Below are 20,250 nucleotides of genomic sequence, written 5' to 3'. Positions count from 1 at the left end.
ATGTTTAAAAATGCCATTTTTGCATTGACTCCAATTGTTGGCATGAGAGCGAAATTCAAAATGCTGTAAAAAATTCAGTTTTTGAGATAAAATTCAGATATTTTCCAAACATCATCTACCATGACTCCAAAATTTTGTCATTTTTTTAATAAACATTGGAAATGTATTTTGCAAGAATTTGCAAGTATATGTTTACAATACCGTTTACAGTCAAACATTTTGATGCACTGTAGGCTCAATTTTCGATAAATCAAAAATCTGTGTGGATCGTTTGTGTAGGACAGTCTGAAGATGTTCTGTAGCAAGTTTGGTGTCAATTGAGCAAAAATTGTGGGAGGAGATAGGTTTAATAAGTTTTACAGTTTTTGAAAAAAACAGAGTGATGGACTTCATAATTTGCAATAGGTTTAAATGTACAAAGGTTTCTTCAGTTTTGGGGCTACATTTTGGTGAAAGTTGCAAATCTGTAGCACATACAGTGGCGTGCACAGACTTTTTGAAGGGCAGGGGCAAAAAGAAAAAAAGGGCACATACAGTGTGTTCTTGCCACTGAAGAAGGCACTAAGTTCTGTGTGTTTTCAAGGGCACTTTAGACATGTTTATATGTTATACAAATGGCACATTATATAGCCTTAAAACAGACTAGCCAGACAGACGACTCAAATTAGTTTGTAGTTAGGATCAGCATCCACAAGAACTGTGTAGATTCAACGTTGGACTGTGAAGAACACACAGAGACATGGATGTATGAAAGAAAGAAATCCATGGGGGGGTCTGGGGGTCCTCCCCCAGAAAAATTTCAATCAAGTAGATGCCATTTCCTGTATTCTAGTGCATTTTAACACCATATTAGCACCAGATAATCCAAACTGGTTCTGTGAGATTAAGTTCTGGCTCAATATAGATCAAAAAAGGGCCCAACATAAAAGTCATTGCAACAGTAATATTTTTACCACCCAAGAGGGCAGTTTATCATGTTTTAACCAGCCAAGAGGGCAGTTTAGTGTCTTTGTTTTGGCTTCCTAGAGGTCACTTTAGCGTGTGTTTTGGCTCCCAGAAGGACATTTTGGCTGCCAAGAGGGCACTTTAGCGTGTGTTTTGGCTCCCAGAAGGACATTTTGGCTGCCAAGAGGGCACTTTAGTGCCTGTTTTGGCTCCCAGGAGGGCACTTCAGCGTGCGTTTTGGCTCCCAGAAGGACATTTTGGCTACCAAGAGGGCTCTTTAGCGTGTGTTTTTCAACAATTGGGCCACGAACTTTTGAGGCTTGGACTTTTGGCCTGTTTTTACAGCTAAGGCAAGGCATGGGACTGGACCTTTGTGCAAAGTTTGGTGATTTTTCGCGCATGGGAAGCATGATTTCCTCGGAAGAAGAAGAACATGCAGCAAAACAATAGGGTCCTGGCAGCTTAGGCTGCCCGCCCCGAACGAGCAACAGCTAATATAGATCCAATGTAGCTGGGTCAAGACTTCCTCTTCTGTGCACAGCTCATTGCTTACAGTTGGAATTAGAAACTTGAGACAGGTCCACACAGCAATCTGATAAATCTCTATAAACAGATACCTGGATATGAATGCAGATCAATTAGAAAAAAAAGCTACTAAAAAGCTAAATCAAACTCAGACGATAGCTAGTGGGTTCTAGCTTAGTGGGTTAGTTATTTTATCGCACAATAAGTACTTTAATTTTTTGCTAATAACTCAAGTAAGCAGGACTATTACTTGTAGTGGAGTCTCTGTGATATCAACACTTTTACTTAAATGAAGGATCTGGATATGTATTTAGCCACTGACAAAGATTGTTATTTTATAATCATTATCATGTTTTTTTGCATGTTATATAAGGAGTGCCTCTGTGATATTCCCTTATGTGTCAGTGTTTACAGCTCCTCCGTTTGGCGTAGGTGTGGTCCTCCTGATTCTCCAGGTTCACGGTTTTCCTCATCACACACACCTTCAGCGGCCTCTGCTTACTCACCTGCCATCAAACAGTTCGTCAATTTTGAGAGTTTTCATAGGTTTAAATTTAATATCATACAATACTAGGTACTTTGTCCACAACTGGACAAACAGCACGTCTCATCCTCATCCTCATCCTCCGCTGTCTTTCTCGGACCTGCCTCCTCAGCTGGGCAGCCTCCTCCTCAGCCTGCAGGTACAGCAATCCTGCTGCAATAACTGCACCACACGACTTCTCCGATCCATGTCCGTTATTGATTTTTTGATTTTTTGATTTCCAACTCACCAGTGCTCACGATCATACCACCAACTCTCCACAAACTTGTCCCCCCGCACCTGGCTTTTGATTACACATAATCAGAAGCCAGGTGTAGATTAATCTAAACCCTTGTGAGACATTTTATGAAAATATTTTGGCTATTTATATGTTTTTGTATGTCAGTTATATATGTTGAAACGTTAAAAACATATAGGCCTGCTAATTAATTTCTTACAGTGACAATGAAAAGACGCAGGGCTGGGCTGAAATATTGTTTTACTGTAAATGCATATGGACAACACAGTAGCCTACAACAGCCAAGGCGAGCGGAAGGGGTGACATCATCATCAGGTTCGCTTCTGTTCCAAAAGCAGAAATGACCCCCGTCCTCCTGTTCTTTGGAAGTCCGGACTCTCGCGTGGACCTGCCAAGCCAAGTCCTCAAGTCCGCTCTGCTGAACTTGAGTACTGAGAAACGCCTCTCGTTTTGTGTTGTGCTGTGCCTGGGACACGTCGTGTATTAATGCTACCCGTTACCTGGAGAGGTAGGGAGGAGATTTATGTTTCTTCTCTGTTGCAAAACTAAAATCAAACCCTGAAAAGTGTAGGGTTAGCTAGCTACTGAAGATATAACCTGCTGAATGTATAGGCTACACATGCTGCTTTTGCTTTTTAATGATTATTACAGTGCAACAAAGACCGACCCTGCTGTACAGGAACCAGTGAAGGGAAGCAGGGAAACTTTGCTGATATTCAACCAGCTGTGTGACATCACATTGTGCGCAGATAAAAGTTGTTTGACTTCCTCCAGAGGTCCGGCGGGGCGGAGGTCCGGATTCTGGCAGCTGCACGGGGAACAACCAAACACCGTTTGTAATAGAGTGATCTATTGTGTTCTTGTTGCCACCTCCTGGTAAATATTGGCCATTGCAGGTATGTGGTTACATTTTGGTTGGCTAACGAATAACGGGTTTATGCTCAAGCTCCCAATAAGTTTAGTTTGTCAGTCTGCCTGTTGAAGTGTAAATTAAAGACGCTCATAAGTGCATCACCTCGCCTGGTTATTGACTCCAACCCAGTATATTACAGCGTTCATCTGTTCACACTGTGATGCCACACAGCTGGTTCAATATCAGCAAAGTTTCCCTTTATATTCATTGTCTTGTGTGGCGATCAGCAGTGATGTGGTGGTTCACTTTTACACTGTGATCTGTAGCCTATAGTTGGGCTTTAGCTTCTAACTATCTTTGTCTTTTCAACCTGTTGTTGCTGCTGAATCAGTTTGACATGCCGGATATATCCTTCAAACACAGACTGTAGACCCCTCTGCAGGCCCGGACTGGCCCACGGGAGAACCGGGGAGTTCCCCGGTGGCCTGGCCCGCAAGTGGTCTGCTCTGGCCTGCCTGTCTTGTTTTGGTTTTGTTTGTGTTGTTTTTTTTTTGTTTTGTTTTTTAAGGCGCGCTCTGCAGCGCAGGCTGTGCAGCGCAGGTGGCCGTGCCGGCTGTCAGAAATGATAGGTGCTTGTCAGCATTTCTCACAACGATTGGTCAAAAAGTTGTTTTTTTTTTTATATATAGATTCAAGACGTGATTAGTTTGTTTCGCTTTCTGCCCACGCCCCCGCCCCCAAATCAGCGCGCCTGTAAATTGAAAGCAGCTTGGTTGTGGAGAGTCAGATGGAGCAGAGAGCAGAGGGTGTGTATGTGTGCCTGTGTGTGCAGACTGTGCAGTTGGAGCTCTGCAGCTCAGCAGTGCCGTTACAATGGACCGCAAAAAGAGGAAAGGTGGAGCTGAACGGAAGAGAGATAAAAAAAATGGGCCATTGAGGAGGAGGCAGCCAAATGTCATAAACTTACAGATATGTTCAGAGCCCCCCCAGCAGCAGCGTGACGTTGTCAAATGATGATGCTGCAACAAGTAAGTTAACATAGAAAAGTAAGAAAACTGGTTATTCTCAACATGAGGTCCGGGGAGGATGGGGACCGACCCGAGGCCAGATAAATGACTGATGATCAATCAATCAATCAATCAATCAATCAATCAATCAATCAATCAATTTTATTTATAAAGCCCAATATCACAAATCACAATTTGCCTCACAGGGCTTTACAGCATACGACATCCCTCTGTCCTTAAGACCCTCACAGCGAATAAGGAAAAACTCCCCAAAAAAAAAACCCTTTAACGGGGAAAAAAAAACGGTAGAAACCTCAGGAAGAGCAACTGAGGAGGGATCCCTCTTCCAGGACGGACAGACGTGCAATAGATGTCGTACAGAACAGATCAGCATAATAAATTAACAGTAATCCATATGACACACAGAGAGAGAGAGAGAGAGAGAGAGAGAGAGAGATGCAGGTAATGACAGTAGCTTACAACAACATTAATGAAAGTAATAATATTATAGTTATAGTTCTGGTTACTGCGGTACAATATGTTGAAAGTATGTATTAATATCTGGCAGTATACATGTGTGACAATAATCATATGTGTATAACAACAGAAGAAGTATGACTGATGACTAATGATGGCAACAGCAGCAGCAGGAGGCATCTGGCGGGACCACGGCAGCAGCACGACCACACACATCACGCTGTCCAGGCACCGCTGTGATATGAGTTAACCTGAGAGACAGTGGAGCACAAAGGCTCCGGAGAAGAAGCCGAGTTAGTGACATCCAGAATGGCCGGGTTAGCAAGATGCAGTAATAGGATACGAGAGAGAGAGAGAGAGAGGGAAGGAGAGAAGGGGCCCGGTGTATTATAGAGGGGTCCTCCGGCAGACTAGGCCTAAGTCAGCCTAACTAAGGGCTGGTACAGGACAAGCCTGAGCCAGTCCTAACTATAAGCTTTATCAAAGAGGAAAGTCTTAAGTCTAGTCTTAAATGTGGAGACGGTGTCTGCCTCCCGGACCGTAACAGGAAGATGATTCCACAGGAGAGGAGCCTGATAGCTGAAGGCTCTGGCTCCTGATCTACTTTTGGAGACTTTAGGGACCACGAGTAACCCTGCGTTCTCAGAGCGCAGTGTTCTGGTGGGATAATATGGCACTATGAGCCCTCTCTGATAAGCTGTAAGAGCCAAATTAACCCGTAACGGTCCATTTGGTTTGGTTTTTACTTGTTTTACTGTTGCATTGAATATGGGTGTTGCCATATTGATTATGATAAGCTGACATCAAAATGATTTGCCGACAAAATAATACAATCATGTTTAGTTCAGCATAATACCCATTCATATAGGAGTCCTGGTTTATTGAGGGGCACATTTGGTGAGGGTAGGGAATAGAAAAGCACTGGACTGGAGGACTGTGAGTAGGGTTGCTGTTACAGCTGTGTTTAATAGAGTTGTTGTGTGACTGTCAGTCTGAAATAATGAGCTTTGGTGATTAGTTAGCCCATTTGTGTGTCCGTGTGCACGTGCACGTGTGTGAGCATGTAATGTGTGGATTGGGTGGCCTGGGTGGATGTATGACTCCTGGCCTGAATTTTTGTCCCAGTCCGGCCCTGCCCCTCTGTCTGCTTCTCTCTGGAATCACTGTTACATTTTTCCAAATATATGATAATATTTCTTCAGGGAGTGCAGTTAGTTACAGTGTGGGCTCCATGCTTACTCTGACAGCTTGTTGGATCACAAAGTGGCGGGGCGTAGTGAAAGGTCAATTAAGGCAAATGGGGGCAAAGGGGCCCAACCGGTACTAGCAACAGGGTACCTAAAAAAAAGTGGCAGGTGAGTGTATTTTTATTAAAATGGATAAAATCTTATTTCATAGTAGAGCTAGTAAGAGCAAATAAGACAAGAATTATGCACCCCATGGTCCCCCTACGCCTCACCCCCTGCTTAGGGGCGCCAGGTTCGCAAATGGACATTAAGTTAGCGGCCGTAGCAGCTTGACTTAAGCCAGGACTAGATGAATTTGACTTTGAAGCTAAAATTCACTTAAACATTCCAGCTTTACTCAATCAGCCCATTTTAAAACCAGTATGCTGTAGTAGAGCCAGAATAACACATAGGCCTACTTGGCTTGTGTGCTTTTGTCTTAATTAAAAAAAAAAAATAAAAAAACAGGATCCTTTGTGAGATTTTATCTTTTAACCCAAGGCCTCTTGAAAGTTCATAAAAAATAAACAACAAAGAAACTCACACAATCAAAGAAGCAGTTTTCTCATTTTATCTGTGTTCTTGTGCACATTAACTCCACTGACACTGCTTCTACAAAAGCAAAAGGGGGCTTTCTTTGTAGATCTGCCTACATTTGTTGCCCCTACAGTTCATGTCTCAATGTTCTGACCTCCAGGGTAGCAGATACAAAGAGTCGTGATCTGCCAGATAGCAAAATCAGGTAAGAGTCTGACAACGCTAAATTAAATTGCTGAAATTAATCAAATAAATTTACTTTAAATAATGTAGAATATCCAATAAATGTGGGCTTGGTACATTTGTGTAGAATATTGAATTTGGGAGTTCATTTTGGAGTTTCTGATGTGCTGCTGGGATTTTTGGGGGGTATTTTTGTTTGATAAAGGTTAGGGTTTCTCTGTTATTGGCAGCCTAATTTCATAAGAGACAAAGAAACCTCAGAGCAGCAGTTTATTCAAAAGTGAAGATATCAGCAAGCATTTCTAAAACTTAAAACAACTTAAAACTTCTCAATAGAAATATAAAATTAACCATGGGTTATTACTGTTAGAAATGGATAAGGCAGTGTCAGCTGAATGTGGACTGACAAATCACAGTTTAACCCTTTAAAACCTGGAGCACCGTCACTTTTCTAGTGTTGCTTTCAGACAACTTTCACAAGTATTTCTGATACCTGAGCAAATTCTTTAAAAGAAAACAAAAATCAAAAGGCACTCAGCAGTTTGGCATAACATATCCTGCAAATTGCAAGAAAGTATTAAAAGGTGTCAAGAAGTTAGCTGAGAGAGAGAAAGAAAACTAGGGGAAAATAAAACAATAATTAAAATTATACATCTAAAATAAGATTACAGAAAAAATATATACTGTATGTTTATTATTATTATTCTATTGTGTTGATTATGTTTATTATTTTATTCATAATTTTAATTTTTTTAGCACATTTTTTAAGGCATTTCCTGTTTTTGTTGTTTTACTTTTTTGTAACTTTTTACGTTTAAAATCTAAAGAATTTTCCCCCAAAATATGTAGAGCATGACTGCACATTTACAATTCGAGGGTCATCCACGCTTTTCTGGACTGGAAAATAAATTTACAATCGAAGGGTATTTGAGGGTAAACAGGGTTCAGTCACAGTGTTATCTGTGAGGATGTAAACTAAATGTGAGCTGAAATAATGAAATTATTTTTTTCTTTTGAGGCCCAAACTACGTCTAATGTAAGTGAGTCAGTTATATTTATTTATTATTATATTTATATTGTAATTTGCAAGTGTTTTTTCTTTTCATTTTAACATCCCACAGTATTTTACACCAACGACACCTCAGAGAACTATATGGACCAAAACAGCAAGATGATGATATTCTGCCTGTTTCTGGCAGGTAAGATAATTAGTCACGATGTTCGGACTTCACTTTGTTTCACTCTTTTCATCTGAAACGGGCCCCACTCTCCCAAGAGTCCCAGACTGACACGCAAAAATATATATCGACTGTTTCAAACTTGACAACATAAACATTATGCATGGGTCAAAGTGTATGAATATTTGTTAACTCAGTAGCTGACAGGAAGTAAACACGGATCAATGAAACATGAAAGTTGTGTGGCTGGTCAGAAATTCACAAGAGTGAAACTCTGATATCCGAGTGTTACATGTTGAAAAGGTGCGTTAACACATAGCTTATAATTTAATGACCTATCATGGCAAATTTTGATGCTATGGACTTGGTAAAAGTGTCTGAAAACTTGGGAATAAAACACTTAATTAATTTCTAATGGCATCTATTGGTATCTCTACTCAATGCTTTACTCGTGTGCAACAATAATGTAATGTTTTTGGATTAAAATATGTTAATTTTGGGGCTTTGCCAAGCAAGTGTTGACATATATGTGACTGCTTAAATTTGCATATACAGTATATATTTCTTTCACCCCTTTAAGTCTCCATGCCGGTGCCCTCTTAAACAAGCAACACTCAGTGTTAAGGGCCCCACATGAGCTGTTAACACGGATCCAGAGATGTTCTTGACCACCCCTGTTAGTCACCTCTTTGTATCCAGTCTCATTCTAACATACACCCTACCTAAAAAATCTATCAAGGAGAAGTCATGTCATTCTTTGTCACTTCCATCACTTTCTTTCAGCTCTCAGCAGCCCTGTGTTCGCTGGAGAATGGAAGGCGAATGTTGTAAAAAGTCTCGACACTCTGGTCAGTTCCTGCGTTGTGGTGCCGTGTTCATTCACCCATGGCAAAGGATATCTGCCCACCTCCAAACTCAGAGGGCTCTGGCATCGTTCAAATGATCGAAATCAACGCATCTATTACGAGGATCAAACGCAGGTTTTGGAAAACTTCAGGGGCCGCACACGGTTGTTGGGACATCTGGGTCAGAGCAACTGCACCTTAGAAATGATGGACGTTAAAGATCATGACAATGGCCCTTTCTGCTTCCGGATAGAACTAGCAGAGAAGGAGACTGATACAAAAACCCCCGACAAGTTCTCCTTTGTGGAGGATTGTGTCGAGTTCAGAATGCTCCGTATGTCACCAACTTTCCAAAATGTCATAAATCTATACCTGTTTTCTTGAATTGCTTCTTAATTTATCTCTGCCTTTTCACACTTACAGCTGATCCTCCAAAGCCTGCCCTGACTCACCCAAAGACAGCCACTGAAGGACATCCCTACACTGTCACCTGCTCGGTCACCCATACCTGCCCCTCCCATGTGCCTAAACTCACATGGAGTAAGGCCGCTCCAGATGCGGTGAATGAGGTCCACAGAGAAATTCACCTTGGCTACTGGGAGGCACAGTCCATCCTGACCATCATTCCCAAGGAGAAGGACGACCACACTGAGATCAACTGCACAGCACAATTTAATGGAGGGAGGACGTCCTTTACAACACTGACACTCTATGTAAAACGTGAGATCATTTTCACTCTGTTGTTGAATTTTGAGGATGTTTTTTATTTGTCCCCTTCCCATTATGTGCAATATAAAAGAAAGAATGTCCCTTATATGTGGCTCTGTCTGTTTGCAGGTACAGAAAACTACAACCACATCATCATTCCCACAGTGGCGGCGATTGGCACAGCTGTGATCTTTGCAGTCTTCTGCATTCTCATGGCGAAGAGATACAAGTGAGTTCAATACAGACTTACACTACAGACAATAACATGAGCAGTTATTGACATTTACACAGAGGGGGTGTATTTCCTCTCACCCCTTTTTTATTTATAAGTTTTTTCCTGTGCTCCTCAATGAAGCGACCATTTTTTCTGTCTCTTTAAGGACACGTATTGCAGAGCTCCAAAATCAAGAAGGCAGGTAAGGAGAAGATCAGATCCAGTTTGTAGTGCTACTGTGATTTTCATTTCCTTCACTCTATTGAAAGTGTGATTGATGTCGCTCAACCCCTTCACTTCTGGCGGTGCCCCCAGGGAATCGCCTTGTTGTTTACAAATACTATATATATATATATATATATATATATATATAGTATATATACAGGGAATATATATATACAGTATATATTGTTCAAAGTTACCACTGCGCTCTGACCCTCCTGGTGCGTAGTCCAAATAAATATCCAGAAAGAACAAAAATTGTCTGAGGATCGCACACAGATATGTCCGTCAGCAGATAAAAAGTTTTTGATGAAGCCTTTCAAGCATTTTTAAGGACAAAGCGCTTTCGGCCGTCCGGCCTTCATCAGTGTGACACTCCGTTTACACGTACACAGTGATTTTGATAAACGGACATCTTCCTTCGTTTGTGCCCTTTGATTACACGCAAACAGAGATTTCTCTTCTGAAAATGAGTCTTTCTAAAAACTCCGGCCAGAGTGGAGATTTTGGAAATCTCCGGTTGCACATTTGCATGTAAACTCATATAAACGGAGTTACAGGCAGCATGGACGTCGGAACTAGGGTTGCGAGTGGTGTGGCCGCACCCCCTCCCATCCGCCCCATCCCATTGCTTGTTTTGTGGTTAATTATGCACATGATCCATTTGACCCCATCATGCGTGCCTGCAGACAGGGGCAAAAGGATCAATGCGCAGCCTCCGTTTCCTTTCTGATTGCATCCGTCTCGTTCATTCAAACTTTGTAAACACGGTTGGAATTTGTAGGGGACATATGTATGCTGCTCACTATAAAATGTGTTTACTATAAATAAATGTATCTCTGTGCAGAGAGGGCTTAAAATCTTTATCAGTAGGTCAACATGAGAGAAGGTCAACTTTTGGAATTTTTGAATAGAATAGAATAGAAAACTTTATTGTCTGGAACCAAAAGGCAACAGAAATTTGTCTTCGACAGGGCTCAACACTAGGTTTACACACACACAGAAGACATTTAAAGCACATCCAAGACATTTACACGATCTAAAAAAACACGCAAAAAAACTTTTTTTGGAAAAACTTTTGCTTGTTGTTTTTGCTATTTTATGGATTCTGATTGCTAACGTGGGCTTGAGCTTCTCCTTACACTGCCACCTACAGGTTTGGCATGCTCTTGACAGCATATATACACGGGTTAGTGTAAACGAAGATTTTTTTGGAAAACGGACAGATGTGCACAATGTTATTTTTAAAAACAGAGACAGTGAAATGTCCGTTTATGAAAATAGCTGGCCACGTGTAAACAGGGCATGAGTTACAAGACTGGCAGTGCATGCACGGATTTAACAGCTGCAGTGGAGTCTGCAGATCAGCTGTGTTCAATCAACAGTCACCTGCAGATCAGGTGAGTCTGCAGATCAGCTGTGTTCAATCAACAGTCACCTGCAGATCAGGTGAGTCTGCAGATCAGCTGTGTTCAATCAACAATCACCGATACAGACCCTCCTCCTGTGTGTTACAGATGCGTTTCAGTCTGTACAACTGACTGACGGGTAGGCTCTTTTTTAGAGGCAATAATAACAAAACAAAAAAAATAAAAATAAAAAAATTCAATAACCACAGCAATATTCAGAAAGCCTACTGGACAGAATAATTTACTAAACTTTCAAAGTTACCATCCATTGCCTCTAAAAAAAGAGCCTACCTGTCAGTCAGTTGTACAGACTGAAATGCATCTGTAACACTCTGTCAGAGTGAAAACATGCTCCACAGGTTCAGACAGAAAGGCTATCCCGAATCATGCCTTCACTCAGCGTTAGAGACTGTAAACAAAACTGAAAGGAAAATGCTATTTACCAAGACAAACAAGCAAAACAAAGTACATTCTACAAATTACATCCTTACATACAACCCTTTCAGCTCTGTGATCAAATCTACTGTCTTGAAACACTGGCACATTTTATCATCTAAATAATACGTTTCAATACCCACCTCTATTCACCTACAAAAGAGCCACTAGTTTAGTGAAGGCTGATTCGTGTCCTGCTAGACCTACATCATTTTTTTGTAGATCTTGCACTTGGTCCAACAATATGGTAAAAACGGACAAATTCCACGATCTGCATACTGGAAAGGAGTATAACATTAGATCTGTCATTACCTGTAACACATCTCATGTCATTTACTTACTGTTTTGCCCATGTAGGAAATACTATATTGGTCAGACAGCCCGCAAATTAAAAATCAGGCTGAATGAACATAGAAGCAGCATTAAACGGGCCGACATGACATCCCCTGTAGCACGCCACTTCTGTGAACATGGACACAGGGTTAAAGATCTCAAATGTATCGGCAGTGAGAAGGTGGCGTTGAACCGTAGATGTGGCGACCAGGAAAAAAGACTGTTACAACGCGAATGTGTCTGGATCCACAAACTAAAAACTCTTTTTCCATCCAGCATGAATGAGGATTTCAATATGTGCCCTTTTTTGTAACAGTTAACACAAACTTGCCTCCATGTTTCTCTCCACCCATGTCATTAAAAGAAATTGAAAAAATTAACAATGAAATCTTTTTTTAGGAAATTCTGATAGATTTTTCAAAGATTGGTTTTTCTGAGGAACCTTAAATCTATAAATATGAATACAAATTACATCTGACATTTAGAGTTTCCCAGACGGGTTACATGGAGTCTATGTTGGGAACCTTAGTATGTCCAAATTGTGATCAACTGTTATATATTTAATCAACTTACCTGTCCTGATGTTTGAACAGTAGTCATACCTGATGCTTTCAGTAACAGTTGGAGTTGGTGAAAGACATGTTTTTTATCTCAGCACATATGAATGTGATATTGGATTGTCTGTTTATTGTCTTTTGTTTTCAATATGTTGTGTGTAGCATGTACCATCTTACATGCCACTCTAGGATCTGTATCAGTGATTGCTGATTGAACACAGCTGATCTGCAGACCCCACTGCAGCTGTTAAATCAGTGCACTGCTAGTCTTGTAACCCACACTGATGAAAGCCGGACAGCCGAAAGCACCTTGTCCTTAAAAATGCTTGAAAGGCTTCATTAAATAATGTGTGTGTGTGTGTGTATATATATATTTGTGTATATATATACATATATATATATATATATCACATTTTTTACGTCACTATATCACCGTTTAGACTAATCTGGTGTTTTTAAAGTCTATAAACACATTAATTGAACAAACATTACTATTTCTGTGTGCACGTTTTGTAATTAATAACATGGTTATCGTAGATTAGCTGGGCTAACCGTTCGCTGTTAGCCCCGTTAGCGGTGTCTGTAGTAACTCAGTAACTCAATAAACGGTCCGTGAAAAAATATTTTTTCCAGCTGATATCTTAGTTACAACATGATTGAGCTCGCAAATCAGTTTTGTGTTGCTATGTGCGGTATTTATTCAGTTTTGGGAAATCACGATGTCTAGAAAGCATCAGTGGCTACAGCTGACAGGGACAGCTAACAGCAGCAGCAAAGCTAACATCAGGACGTCATCTATTAAAAGCTTCCCGTTGTCGGATACGACATGTGATTGGCTAAAGCGCAGCATCGTTCAAACTCAAAACCCCCACCCCCCCACCCCCAAAAGCGGGATAATGTATAAAGAGCCGGTGACAGTTGAAAAATAACTCCCTGCGCGTCGGGGTTCCATTCCCCTGTCGGGAGTTATTTTTCAACAGTCACCGGCTCACTATACATTATCCCTTACATATTCTAATTTGGTGACTAGTTCCATACTGCTCAAACGGTAAACATTCACACACCAATGCATCATTGGTCTTACAGTCATCTCCCATATCTCTGTGGAAGTAACATCTTTATTTTTGTTGCTGCTTTTCGATAAGATCTCTGAGAAATGACACTTTGTTATTTTTTGTTCTTCTTTTTCTTCGGTGTAATCAGGAGCAGAATCTCAAGGTAAGAACTGAAAGTTGAGTTGGCGTCATTGGGTGTGATGTTCTCACAGTTGAATCAAAATTAATTCCAACCAGACGTTGCGCTAGACTTTTTCGTCGCTGGTCATTTTGACCGACAGGGTCATAAAAATCCAGTCATAATCTATTTTTACTGGTTATTTAAATTTTCGCTTTTAAATGATAATAAAGATATTCAAAGACATTTAGTTTTCATTTGTTCGTTTTTAATAAATCCAACAAGCAAGTTATAAAGTGTGCATTAATAAGGACATGAACGAAAAGATGAACAGACATCCACACATCGCAGCGCTTCAGTTCGGCGTCTGGTCTATTTTTCACGCGAGCCGCGAGCGCTTCTGTCAAGCTGGATAGAGCGGCTCGTACCAAACAGGAAGTCAGACACAGAAAAGACGAGAGAATCCGGCCAATTTTCAAAATAAAATAACAACAACTACAAAAAATACCCTACAGAGAAATGAAATATTGCTCCTTCAAAGGTCAAAGTCAACAATGAGCTCTGTGTTTCTCTGTTTATACAGGAGAGCTCATCTGCAGCTTGTTGCCTGGTTTACTTGAGATAGCACCAAAATGTGGAAGTGGATGTCTTTCAAACTTGTTCGGGAAACGTTTTTCTTAGAAATTTGGTCAAACCGTGCAGACTGCACTTCCTCCAGGCTGACTGCATTGCATCCTGTGAGCATTTACACTCTTGCATTAACATGTGTTTCATCCTCATCCAGAGCAAAGATATCCATATTTAGATCAAGTGTAAAAGGGGTGTATTTCTTGATTTACTCCTGAGAGAAACGTGATTGTCCTTACCTACTAAATATTCTGCGTTTGTGGCAGGGGCGGACTGGCCATCTGGAGGTTCTGGAGAATCACAGAATGGCCGGTACTTCAAGACGGCCGGAGGCCGCCACGCAGTCATCACCGTTTTTTTTTTCTTTTTCCTTTTTCTCCCTGATAATCTACTGTTCCACGTCCAGTCCGCTAGGTGGCAGCCTTTAAATTGGATGCCAGGCAAGCCAAAATCACACCAAAAGGGAGCCAAACTTCACCCAAAACTAATTGTGGACTTCCAAAATATAGCCATAACTGTCCCAGAAGAGCCTCAAATTGCCTGGCGCTTCCTCCTCCCGCCGTCTCTATCCCCAGCCCAGTATAACCACTTTTTAATTGCTTTTGCAATCTCATTATCAGTGGCTGAAGAGCAGGCGGGGTTTCTTCTCACAGCTTCTAAAAGTAATAGCATATACACAGAGACAAAACAAACAGACTTACTAAATCTACTATAACCTCGGAATGCTTCATTAAAAGCTATAATACAGTTATTAAACTTACCCACTACCACCGCTTTTAGATGAAGCCTTTCAAAGGCCAGCTTTCCATTTACACCACTCCAGGTTACTTTTAGAGCCAGATCATTTCTCATGGCTCGTTTGAGGATGCCCCGAACTGCGTCTTTCATAGTGGCACCCCCAGCAAGTCCTAGAGAGGTGACCTGAAAATAGCGAAAGAGAATTACCTGCATTGATTTGCATTGAACTACCATTACATTACCCTAACCTAAGCGAATCAAAGGCAGCTTACCAATTCCTTTTTTAATCCAGGAAGAGACTGCAGGTCTCCTTCCAGGGCCATCAGCTGCTCAATATTGCAGAGGGGGAAATAAGAATGGTGCCTTTCCATGGTAGTTGACCCGGTTGTCATGCTGTGCATGGCTGCATGAAGGTCTTGCACCATCCTTATTATATTCTGCTGCTGCTCAATCATGATCTCTTGTTTCACCAGCAAGTCATGAAGCAAAGCTGAATATGAAAGAACCAACCAAGAGATAAGTTAGTTGTGTCTGGTCTGTGTATCTCTGTGTCTATCTTTGTCTCTGTCTGTGTGTGTGTGTGTGTCTGTCTGTCTGTCTCTGTCCATCTCTGTGTGTTTGTCTGTCTGTCTCTTCCATCTCTGTGTGTTTGTCTGTCTCTGTCTGTCTCTGTCTGTCTGTCTGTCTGTCTGTCTGTCTATCTATCTATCTATCTGTATGCCATTTTGCACTGAAAACAAAAAAGGAAAATAAAGGGAAAACATAATTAGTTTTATTGAAGAAAAAACAAACAAATAAAAAAATATTAATGCCAAACAATGCCAAAAAGTAGTACGGGGCCCCAGACATGACATGGGGGAAAAAATAAATAAATTGTGGCCACAAATTAGTATTTCGTGGGAATGAAATACTAATTCGTTCATGTCATCCGTTAATGTCACGTCTGGTGCTCCGTAAAAAAGAGTATAGAAGACGTATAATCTGCTCAGTGTATTTTCTTTTCTTTTTTTTTTGAGAAACATACTAAAACTAACACAACCTCATGGTGGAAGAAAAAATAGGCCTAATAGTGGAGGTGGACAACAGTATTTCATAATACAGCACATTATACAATTAACAAATAATCAACATTGAAAATGATAGGAGTGATGTACAGTATGCAATAAGCTATCAATTATACTTTCCTATTCCTTCCTATTAAGTTCTCTCTGTGTAATAACATTGATATTGTAGTTTAATCGAATGGGCTGGGTCTGCCTGATTTACAAGAATCAAGTTTGCTACCCGTTAGCTCGTTTATTAGCCACCACACAGTTAGCCTACAGTTACAGTAACAGTTAGCAACTTTAACAATACTAACCTTAAAGGAAAACGTCAACCTTATCGGGTATTTTAAAGGGGGCAATGACAGAAAATCAGATTTTACAATTAACCTTTACTAAGTATACATTTATAATATTTTAATATGTATATACCTCAGTGTTGATCCTGCTTTTAAAATGAAGTGGGGTTCTCTTCTGGGTAGAAATTCCCACTGTTTGCGCAGTGTTTTGGCTTTACAGAAGTATGCCAAAACACATCCATATATGGAATCAGATGTTGCCACTCTTCACTCAATCTTCTGGCTTGCCATAAACATGCCATACCATCCCTAATACTTGATCCCGCTCTTTGCCCAGTCTTTTGGTTAACCAGACATATGCCATAACTCAGCCATATATTGCTGGCGCTTCCTTATCTATATGGACAACCTTAATCATACCACAGTTAAGCCAAAAGGCTTCCTTAATGCCAAAAGGAAGCCAAAAATGCCAAATGTATGCCATAATACAGCCAAAATATTTGCTATCTGGGTATTGTGATTTATCATAACTCATACCATGTCTTGTTGTGTGTTTCAGGCAGTCACCTGCATTGTATTGTTCAGCAGAGAGACATCCGGAGTGTGTCGTTTATTTCTCAGTGAGTATTCTACACTATGCTCTTAACACTACATCTAGTCAACATCGGTGCTATTGCTATAATTTGGAAGGTATAGTATTATGTGTTAAGATTTAAGTATTTTAACACCCATGTATGGGGCTGATGAGTTTCCGCGTACTGGTTGTTGTGGGCTGGGCCGAGTCAAAGTCCAGGGCTGTTTTTTAGTCCCAGTCCGCCCCTGGTTTGTGGTCTAAAAGGAGCTAAAATCTTTACTGTCCCACAAAGTAGGAAATCTGTCTTGGGCTCTACACCCATGCTGCAGCCATAAATATACAACATACAACACAGTACATAAACAAATCAGTATTATACACCAAACGTAGCAATAACAGAAAACCACAAAAAGATGAATAAATAGCATTAAATGCTAAAAATACCTCTACAAACAATGCAAACCATCAAATCATAATCCAGTGCCAGTTCTGGCTTTACCTGAAATTATTTAACAGCTTTATAGACAGAGGTATGAACGAATTTTGAAATCTGTTCAATCCACAACGAGGCACTTAATCTCCTTCCAGAGGGCAGCAGCTCGTACTCTGTATGCAGAACATGAGAGGAATCAATGATGATCTTATTGGCTTGACGTAGAGTTTGAAAATAGTCTGCATGGAAATGTGCTCTTTGACACCAATTATTTTCCACGCACTATGGATTAACTGGAACAGTTTGTGTTTTAACTGCCTGATAAGAAATGGTCATACGTTTTTGATCAACACCATGAACTCTCGGACAACGTAAGAAATGCCACCATTGTTGTAATCTGCTACAGAGACTATCAACATGTCTTCTCTAGGTTAGGTAGCTGTCAACAAAGACACACATATTTATATGATGGGACATGAGCGATGGGTTGGTTGTGAATGACCACTGGTCTGTGGTTGCCGACTGCCCCTGGGTCAAACACCATCTCCCCTGACTTACCGGCATTCAACACGAGGTGGTTGTCCTCACACCATTTCACAAACCTTCGAATCTCCAAAAAGTAGTAACATGAGACTGCAGTGCTGTTTGTTGGGATAAAACTTCTTCTCTCATCACTAAGCTGCAGAGTTAAAGGTGAAAACACTGTGGGTTTCTTACTGCGAGTGACCCCATCACTTTACGTCACAATTTAACTTAAATTTCATATATTGTTGATGAATGCATCTTTAAAAGTCAAATTTAAAAAATGTGTATTTTCTTGTTTTTTCAGACAATCAAAGAAAAGTGACCAGCAGCCTCCGTCATCATCATCACTGTCTGCTCCGGTGTCTTTTTTTATGCTTTTCTAAGAGTCTTTTTAAAGTTTCATTATAATAATACAGCAAGTCAAGGGGCAAACATTTTCTGGTGGCTTTAATTTCTTAACTTGCGTTCATGTTAATCACATATCAGCTTCAGAGAAATGGCGTTACTTTAATAGCGACTTTTAAAAAATCAGAAAACACACACACAAAAACAAGATATAAAAATCTGTTGACAAAAAGCTTTACCAGTCTGGTTCCCTGGAAAGCAACATGCCACTTTTTATTCATTAAACTCACACTCTGCATACTGAAAACTTCCCCACCCACTGGTTTGTGATATAGACACTGCGTTTGGATTTCTCAGTTGATCATTAGAGCCACGATGACACAGTTTGCTGTCTAGCACCAAATCTTAAAGTACGATACAAACACCCAGCACTTCCTGTTTTCTGAACAGATGTATCAGGAATGTAAACATTAACTCTTTGTATATAAAATTTAGTTTTGCGCTTATCTGTTGTGATTGCCTCATCATTGCTTGACTGGTAATGTGTTTGTCCTCTACAGGGGAACATATGTACAAACCTCCATTCAGTATACTCTAGTTTCATAAATGTTTAACAGTCCAAAATATACACTTTCTTTTTTATTCAGCTGCCGTACCTTTTTTGGACAATGGTTAACTGCCATGGATGTTTTTGTTTCTTTTTTTACAAACTGCCCACTCTCAATAGTCCTTCAGCCGTGTCAGCCAGATGGTGGTGCTTTAAGACTGCTCTAGAGCAGCTGATGTCATCAAAGAGTGGAAGTGAAACAAGAATGGGAGACAAACTGAGGATCAATTAAGTGTGACGGAAAGTTCAAGAAGTTCTGTGGTTCCCCTCGACAACAAGAAAGCTCAAGTTTAAGCATGTACTAGAAAACAAAAAACAAATGTCTGAGCCACTGTTTGTACATCTTTAAGTATTTTTACATTGCATTAAAATGCTCATTGCTTGTGTGTCTAGCTGCCATGACATAATAAAGTATAACTTAAGAGTGACCTCTGTAAAAACTGTAATGATATCATGTAAGGATAAAAGCCTTTCAACATGATTGATTAATTGCAGTAGATCTAAGTTTAAACTACACAACCGTACAATTCACACAAGCTTAACATCTACAGCAGTAAAATGCAACACATAGCAGCAATCTTGGAACCCATCTGCTAGAGTTTGACAACAATGAAAATTGTAGCTGCTGCAGGAATGGTCAGGGCCAATTTTAGGCAAAATTAGGCAATTCTGAGCAACACACACTACACACACTGAAACAAAGCATATCACAACATATAGAAGTTGCATCATATAATTATGGCATGCCCTTCAAATTGTGGATGAGTGGCTGAAGTGATCAGACTCATAATATACAAAGAAAAAACTCAAGAACAAGAAAGTAAGAATAACATTCAATCAGTATCTTTTACTTAACCAGGTAAAAACTCATTGAGATTTAAAACCTCTTTTCCAAGAGTGACCTGGCCAAGACGGCAGCACAAAAGCAAAATGGTTACACCAAACACACAAGATACAAATAAAATACGATCACACACTACAGGAAAACCAGAGTGGGATTACATGATTACACAGTGCAATCACAAGATCCAGTTGTCTTTGATAATTGTCTTGAATTCCCAGAGTTACAAGATGTGTCTGTTTCAAGTCCTTCTGCACATCGTTCCAGGCAGACGGGGCAGAGAATTTAAAAGCCTTTTTGCCCAGTTCAGTTCTGACTCTCGGGACCTGCATCTGTATGATGTCCTGAGAACTCAGGCCAAATTGGCTGAGGTTGAAGTCCAAGAATAGATTTATAAATAAAAGTTATTATTAACTGCTAGCAATTATGAACAAACTGGCCTGATCTAGCTTAAAGCTAAACATTATCCATGGTGACAAAGATGAAAACATTTTTTAAAATGTAAAAGTAGCTATTGGATAGACTCTGCATATTGACTGATAGCTAAGCCAAATAAACAGGGAAAAGAGACAAGGGATAACAGGGAAAAGTGTTGATAAAGAGTATTTG

At 40.3% G+C, this 20,250-nt stretch overlaps 1 protein-coding gene across 9 annotated transcripts in view; it reads left to right on the top strand.

The window, feature by feature from the left end:
• LOC125893756 (myeloid cell surface antigen CD33-like) overlaps positions 1-20,250 on the top strand; it is a 56,194-nt gene that overhangs the window by 12,521 nt on the left and 23,423 nt on the right. Inside the window, exons 1-10 of one of the 9 annotated variants that reach the window (XR_007449909.1) lie at positions 2,560-2,760; positions 7,657-7,734; positions 8,497-8,892; positions 8,982-9,278; positions 9,396-9,495; positions 9,647-9,682; positions 13,640-13,654; positions 14,193-14,346; positions 16,876-16,936; positions 18,153-18,191. Coding sequence is in view for 5 of the 9 variants with exons in the window: in XM_049584644.1 (XP_049440601.1) it covers positions 2,739-2,760; positions 7,657-7,734; positions 8,497-8,892; positions 8,982-9,278; positions 9,396-9,495; positions 9,647-9,682; positions 13,640-13,654; positions 16,876-16,936; positions 18,153-18,170 (1,023 nt within the window). In the remaining 4 variants the exon portion in view is untranslated. The other 8 variants (XR_007449911.1, XM_049584645.1, XR_007449908.1 and 5 more) reach the window with 8 other exon arrangements.

This window comes from Epinephelus fuscoguttatus, linkage group LG8, assembly GCF_011397635.1.
Source record: "Epinephelus fuscoguttatus linkage group LG8, E.fuscoguttatus.final_Chr_v1".
NCBI lineage: Eukaryota > Metazoa > Chordata > Actinopteri > Perciformes > Serranidae > Epinephelus > Epinephelus fuscoguttatus.
Note: the sequence above shows the minus strand (reverse complement) of the source record. Positions and strands in the feature narration are given on the sequence as shown.